Source organism: Buceros rhinoceros, unplaced genomic scaffold (genome assembly GCF_000710305.1).
Source record: "Buceros rhinoceros silvestris isolate BGI_N320 unplaced genomic scaffold, ASM71030v1 scaffold20087, whole genome shotgun sequence".
Lineage (NCBI taxonomy): Eukaryota > Metazoa > Chordata > Aves > Bucerotiformes > Bucerotidae > Buceros > Buceros rhinoceros.
This window is the reverse complement of record NW_010423014.1, coordinates 14771-22677: the sequence shown is the minus strand read 5'-3', so window position 1 is coordinate 22677 and position 7907 is coordinate 14771. Positions and strand designations below refer to the sequence as shown.

At 40.0% G+C, this 7907-nt stretch overlaps 1 protein-coding gene across 1 annotated transcript in view; it reads right to left on the bottom strand.

Moving 5' to 3' along the window:
• Nucleotides 1-7686: 7686 nt before the first annotated feature.
• Nucleotides 7687-7907, bottom strand: part of RNF32 (ring finger protein 32) — a gene marked incomplete at its 5' end in the record, with an annotated part of 14988 nt that continues 14767 nt past the window's right edge. Inside the window, 2 exon segments of the mRNA XM_010140287.1 lie at nucleotides 7687-7735; nucleotides 7737-7828. Of these exon segments, the coding sequence (XP_010138589.1) occupies nucleotides 7687-7735; nucleotides 7737-7828 (141 nt within the window).

Here is a 7907-nt window from a genome sequence, read left to right as displayed (position 1 = left end):
TTCCTGTCATCTCATCAGCATTTTTGTATTAACTTTATTTGTCGATAATTTGGGTCCAACCCTATCTCATATTTTGATGCTGTGTGCTTCTGAGGAAGTTAGTATATCAAATTCTTCTCTTTCCAGTGAACTTGTGGTCTGCTCATTTATTTCCTAGTATGTTAATGCAGGAGGTGCCTTGAAGACTGGAAGCTGAAGAGAATAATGCATTCCTTTTTTTTTGTTGACAGTCTCACATCTGTAGATGTAAACCTGCTACCATTTGAATGCACAGTACCTCCTGTGTTATACAGACACAGCTCTAAAGAATAACTTTGGGACTTGGTTTAAAAAGAAAAAAATACACTTGAAGCCCACTATGACACTTACTGGAAATGTCAGCTACCTGCAGTAGGTATCCTTGGGGGTAGATAAACAGTTCTGCAAAGAAAGTGTTAAAAATGACATTAGCTGGTAGAGATCACAGTTCCTTTCATGCTGAATACAAGTAGGCTGGTCATAGTCTAATGTCGCGAAGCTTTCTTGGAAGGCCAGCGTTTTCAGCTTTCTGTCCTTAGCTGTATGTGCCAGGCTGCTTTTACTGGTAGTCAGACAATGTCTTATCGAATAGTGAAGTACAAGATGAAGATTAACTTCAGTGTTAAACCTGAGCCTAGTATGCTTTGTAAAAAGCTGTGTAGACCCCCTGTTACAGCTCTTACAGTTCTGTAAGCTATTGTGCCATGGAGGTCACTTACCAAGTTCAGCCCTGTAAAATTCTTTATGAACTACTGTGTATAAGCAGTACTTGTAATCAATGCAAGTAGCACAGGCCTAGGAGGCTGCGGTTGCAGTTTTTTTACAATCTTTAATTTGAAGTAAATTATTTCTCTGAATTTATACTGTAGTTACCAGGATTCCTGTTCAGTGGCATAATCCAATATCTTTCACTAGCCGGTTTTTTAATGTACACATGAACATGTATATAGATCTATATGTGTAGATATCGTAAATTCTAAGCTTATAGAGTTGACATAGGTGGTTTGGTAAGTAGAACTTGTGTGTTCAGTCTCGGTAGTAAGAATTTCTGTGGTGTTACAGTTGAACTGCTCAGAGGCCTTAGATGCAGGGCATTGGTGGGTGGTAATGTCCTTTTGCTTAGTGTTACTGCAGCCTTAGGAATCCCGTAAGGAGTTAGTAAAGAAAAAACCCGCCAACCAAAACCCAAGTAAGTGTTCAAGTCTGGTTGCACTTTTGCCCTGCTCTGCCACAAGTAATCTTCAAACCAGTTGGAATGGGGACACCCTCAGGACGTGGCCATTATGTAGCAAGTCAGAGAATGTTGCTGTTTATTTCCCATTTCTGTAAAACAAGTGTGTCTGTCAGTAATTTGAGGTCTGATGTGTGATGAAGCAGTGACAACTAGCTTTCCAGTGTGGTTCCGAAGTAAGATAAACCTTGTGTCTGAAGCTCTGTGGCTGCTCTCCTGAGATGACTGCTCTGGGCTGTAGACCTTATTGCTGTGTGTGTGAATGTAAACTTTATTTTTCCTCTGGAGTCCTTTAAAAATCAAGCTCCAGTATACATGAGGATTTTTTGTTTTGCAGATGCCTTGTCTGATTTGAACTGGGGCATAATGTAAATATTGCTGTAGTAAATCTGATGCTAGAGAGTTATTTTTTTTTGGTGTGATTAGTACAAATGCAAGGCTTATTAAATTGACTATTGATGTGTTGTATTGAGTCTTGGAAGACAAAGTAAAATTGCTTGATTTCACTAAGATTTACAAGCATCTTTTCTGTTGTTTGAGTTTAATGCTGACATTTTAGTGAAGAATCTTTAACTGGGTCAAAGTTCTGCAACCAAGAACAGGGAGCTGTAATTAAAAGTTGTTTTAAAATGTGTTTACATTTTAAAAATCAGGAGATTTATTATTAGGGACATCATTCAGGTATTCTCAGAGCTTGTAGCCTTATGTATTAGCATTATAGGTAAAAATAACTGAAATGTATCCACTTGTCCATGCAAGTGACCAAAATTGCCCTTATGTCTTAATGGGGCTGGTGAATTGTGGTGAGTGAGGTTAGTTAGCTTGATTCAAATATTTCTCTTAGAACTTTAGAACAGTTACTTAAATACACTCTGTCAAACTGAAGAAATGAATTATAGGAATAAATCTAGGGAGCGTTAACCAGCAGAGGTCTTGTTCTTCATGCTCTTGGAGAGGTGTTTGTCCTGGCATCATAGACCCAAGAACACAGTAAAAGGTGGGACCATAACATGTATGTGGTTTCTGAAAGTCACTTGGGCAATTACTTAAATTGAGTGGAGTCAGTTCATGCTAATAATCACACAAGTTTCAGGCAAGGCTTTAGAACGCTCTTTCAAAACAAAATGTCACAGCCTTGCCTGTTCCCACCCCTTCTGCAGTTAGAGGTGTAGGTGTTGGGAGGGTTGGGGCTGTGTTAGTGCAGATCTTACCCTGCAGTATAGAGGGTGATTAAGATGCGGTGTGGTTTCCAAGGCGGACAAGAAATTCAGAACTACCCTGTGCAACTCCTGACAGTGTTTTGTTTTAAAATCAGCTGTTTGTCTTGTGACACTGTCCACATGAAAAAAGCCTTTTGCCTTGAAAATGACATGCTTATGCAAAACTTCTTTACAGATACAATGCTACAAATATTGACATGTAAGATACAGGTCACTCTACTTTGCACAGAAGCATATGGTCACTTACACAGAAGCAACTGGTAATTCATTAATGGATGTTGATGATACATTCCTAGTATTTTGACTCATGTAGAGTCAGGTGGTCTATACCTTCAAGGTATATACAGCTGATCTTAGTAACATTAACATCTGCCTCACTTCTTATGAGGTAAAAAGCACATAAATGCTTCCATCTTCCACTAGATACCACACAAGACCAAAAAATAGATGTGAACTAAGTGTTTTGAGTTAGCTGTTTCTTGGTGTTATTCTGCGGGTAGCACAATATTAAATGCAATGGCAGAACTGTAATGCTGTGGGATTTCTAAGCATAAAGCACACATACTTATCCCTTCAAGCTAAAAAATTATAGTACTGGTTACTGCACAAGTGACAGTTTCTGCATTCATAGGAAGCTTTGTTTACTGTCTGTACTGTGATGTTTGTCTCTGGCCCTGTTCCTCGATACCTTTTACCCTGTTGACTGTTTTAGCATCATAGAAATTAAAGGATTTGAGAAGTTGTTTTCCTTGTCTGGTTCCACAGTACCACCTCAAGTACCACAACAACTTGGCTGTTGCGGCAGTCGAGTCTGTGCAGGGGCTCGTGCAATCCCATGCTTAATGGGATGCACAGGAGAGCGGGTGCTACAGTGTGACACTTTCTCTGGTGTGTCACCAGGAGCAATGAGTGCGAAGGGGGCTGCAGCCCTGGTCTGTTCCAGCAGGTCTCTCCTGCTCACCCATCTATCTCTGCAGTGGCTGATGCTGCTTCAGGTGCTCACATGTACCCACTGCAGTGTAGTAAAGAGAAGATGGGCCTTTTCTTAAAGAATCTACAGGCTAAATTATAAAGGAATGAGATAGAAACAAAGAGCTTCTTCATACATCTGACTTCCCTTGATTTTGTAAGAATGTTCTGGGTTATTTTCCTTTCTTGTTCTTCCTTCTAGAAACAGGATTGGCTCAGGTGGTGTACATACAGCAGCTGAGCCTGATGTTCAGTGGACTGGCATTTACAGTTTTGAAATCCCAAATACGGGAAGACAGCTCAATCCTGTCATTTTACATATACTCTGATTTTTGAAAAAGCAATTTTTAAAATCTGTATAAAGTCATTTAGAATAGAGACTGTATGCTAAGGCCATGTTAACCTCTCTAAAAAGGAAGTTTTGTTTTAAAAGTGGTGTAAACTGTGAACTTTTAAATGCTTTAAGGAAATAAGATCCCCTAACCCCTAGCGTTAGTATTTTTATTGTTATTTTAGCGCTGACTTGAGACAGTATTGCACACAGTAACTTCCCTCCCCAGCTCATGTATTTCAGGATCTGAAGTCTTGAGCTCCTGAATATTGAATTTATTATTGCTAAACTGGCAAATTATTTCAGCTGCATTAACAGCATCCGAGCTTTTCAAAAATGCTGCTTTTGAATTCTTCCCATTCCAGGAAAACAATCGAAGCCAACAGCCATCACCCAGATGGTGATAACCTCTGCCGCCTCTTTTCACCTTGCCCAGTGCCCTCACCTCCCCAGCAAACAGTCTTGGGCACTATCGTAAGAAGTTGTGATGCTCCTTTTCTGTTCAAGGTGTGAGATCAGCCCGTAGTTTTTCTGTGTGCCCCACACAGTTCTAGTTGCTGAATTGGGTTACTTTGGATTGGGATTGCAGACTCGGGTGATGGCTGTGCGTGCTCTTGACCGGTAGCTTTTCCCTTTCGCCTCTATTTGGACGAAGTCATTCAGGATTTTCTGGATGTATGTTTCTGTGCAGACTGTTCTGTGTTGAAATGGCCTCTTGCTGACTCAGGAATGCTGCACGGTTCCAAACAGAACCATGTCCCCCCCAGACCACATCCAGAGAGGATTGTCTACAAGTCTCATTTTAGCAATTAAAGCCCAACAGTAGCGGTCAGAATCTCAGGAAGGAGAACACGTCTTGTGGGGAGTTAACACTAAATGTGACTTCCAGAATCCCCAGTAATTGGGGAGGGTTGGGGCGGGGGGGATGATGTGGAGCTCACCTGTGCAGATGGACAGTCTGTTTGCCCTTCTTTCTCTAGCTGAACTTTAAAATTCCATATTACAAAACTATGTTAAAAATCTGTAAGTTCGTGATATATAGGGGCTGGTGATGCTTTTTTCAAAATTTGGCCTTAATTCTTAGAGACATCTAACATCTTGGCCTGCTTTCCTTGTCTATGTTTTCAAGTCATTCACTATGTTATTCGGTGGCATTGATGTGAAGAGTAGATGCTCTCCCTGTTGTAGACAAAATGTGAAATAACAGAACAAGAAGAATCTCTGTAGGTCTGATGTATGATCTGTAAGAATGCATACTAGGAAGAAACTTCCTTGGGAAGGTTTTTTGAAATGTTTCACAATCAAAGTACCTAAATCTCTTTCAAAGAGAAAGAAGAAACGCATAGTATGGGAAAGTTAACTGGATGTTCTTGAAATACGCCAATAATTCACTAAGGCTGAAAAGAACTTAGTAAATTTGTAAAATCTATTTTGTGATTTACAGGGCAACAGTGTCCTTGACTTTTAACTTTGTGGAAGCCTGTGAACTTTCGAAGATAGCTCTGTTTTGGCAACAGAAAACCTGAGGATGCTTGATAGTTCTGTATTAATCAACATATTTTTTGAAATAGCTTTTTCAGTTTCATTTATTGCTTGTAATTTTTTTTTTTCACATACATACCATTAAATATGTTAACAATTACAGAAGGTGACTCCAAGTCAAGGGTATAGCATCAAAAATATCCTGTAAATGTTGATAATCCTGACGTATCTCATTCCAGGCTGTTTAAAAGCTATATGTGTGTGAAGGCTTCACATAGTCACAGAAGTAAGGAAATACCAGTTCTTAAGATCTTTAGGTATCTATTCATTTGTACCTACATGAGCACTCTGGGATGCTGCTTCCAAATGTTTGTTGTATATTAACCCCAAGTGTTGCTGTTGTTTCCACCCCCCTGTTCTCTGTTACGTTAAGTTTTATAGTCGGCGTCACTGGATGAAGCTCCTTTAATGAACAGCGCTGTATTTTGCGTTCCTCATATTGAGTGCTTCTGTAGATAGCAGCTATTGAAGTACCAGGGCACTTGCTTTGATTTTAATATACTTCTTTTCCCTCTTAGTCTGTACAGAGACACTCCCTCCTTAAGTCTTCCAGCATGAAAATGTTTGGATTTGTTCATTCATTTGCACTTGATCTGCTTTTTACCGTTACATTCCATAAAAAGAACCCTGTTCGTTAGAGTGGATCCTCTAACAAACTACCAAGATCTCCCGTAAGTTTGAATTAGGAGTGAGATAAAGGTGGTTTAGTCATGGCATACATATATGTGCTTGTAACTTGCAGTAGCGTGAGGCAAGCGGCCTGCTTCTCAGCGAGTGACGTGCTTGTAGAGCTGATTTGAGCCTGTGCTGATGGCAGTTCCGCCGGAGCAGCTGATGTTCTGTGGAAGAGCTCTTCAAGTACCTTCCTTGTTATTTGTAGAGTAAGACTACAGCTCTCTGAGCCTTGCTGCCTTACTTGATTGGAGATTGAGAAGCATCGTTCCGGTGTGTTAACAGTATGTAACTCTCATGTTTCGATCAAACTTTGCGTGGTGCCGTGCTAAGACTCCCCCTGTGTTTTCTGTACCTTTTGTAGCTCAGGTGTATGAGCGGGTTTTGGACCTTCTTTCTCCATGTAAACTGATCATTCAGAAAAGTGGCATTGTGGTGGTACTGGTATTGTGAATACAGTGGATGTGTTTACATATTTATGGAGAAAATCAACTGGTGCATGACTTCTGTTTTCCCAGTCTGGGCCCAAAATACTTGGATTCACAAAATCAGTGCAAATAATTTTCTCCTCCCTGGCTTTGTAGAACAAAACAGAACTGAGTAATTTTTTGTCTTTTAAAGGTAGGTTTCAAAGTATTTTTGACTTATTTGGCCTGTCTTCTGTTCCATTAAAAACAAACGGATAGAAAATTGAAGATACATTTGGGTCATGGATTCAAGATCTTAAGGTGTATGAAACACATACTTGTACACAAAAAACATGGCTGGGTTTCCTTTACTCTCTTGTGGGATTAGGAACCCAGCCCTGCGTTACCTAAATAGAAAACACGCATCGCCGTTGTCTTCATAAAGCTTGTCTCTTAAATTCCTGCAGAGGAGACTTGAGACCGTTCTCATCACACAGGATCAGCTTCACATGGACCGTAAGAATACAGTGCTGAACTAGCGTTTCTACGGATGTTGCTGCTGCTCGCACTGTAACAAAGGCAGCAGGTACCTTCTGTCATGCACTTTCAGGTCTTCTGCTGCTGTGTTACCAGTTAAGATTTCAGTTTACAAAAAGAGTTACACACAATGTTAACTGTGGTGGAGGCTGAGATGTGGAGTGGAATCGGTAGTGTACTCTTGGTCCAGTTTGTGCTTAGGGCTTTGTAAACTCTGCAGTCTTGAGCTCAGCTGATGTTTGTTTCATATGGATGTCTCTTGGACCAGTGTAAAATACAGCTGAAAAATTATGCTTTTAGTGATGCTTTAATGAGAACAGTTTTCTGTTGGACATACCTTCTCTCCACCAATCCCTTCCTGGTTTGTTTTAGATCATCCAGAAATATATTTTATTATGTTCTCAATTGTGGATACTTTGCTGTGTTACAGAGCTAAATGAAAATACTGGCCGCCTTAGCCAGGTTGAATTTTCTTTTGTGAAAAGCAGTGGTAACGTGGTTTTTCCTTTGTTTGAAATGTTACACTGAATGTTTTGTAGGAAGGCTTTTTTTTTTACTGTGTTTTCAATAAACTCAGAGTAATTCATAGTGGAGTTTTGCTTTTTAATTTTATTTTAAGCAATGGCAAAAAAAATCTCTGGCATTCTAAATTATCCTGCCAGTTCTTTCATGTGAATAGTTGCATTCCTCTCTCTCCTCCTTCCTGCCCCCCAATTGTCAGTGACAGTCTACAGGGTAAATCATTCTGAGATGTATGGATCAACATCTGAGGATTTTCTTTTGATAATATGAGCGACATAAAGGACAAGTACGTTGCTCTCAAGGAAAACTCTTCAAATGCTTGAAGACAAGTGCGATGAAACAAATGTGAACAAGAAAGTAGAACAGTCTGTTGTGATTGCTGTTACAAGAAGAGAGACGGGCAGGATGAACTACAGGACTCAATGGTTGATACAGATGGGACGGTCAAATAGCTCCTG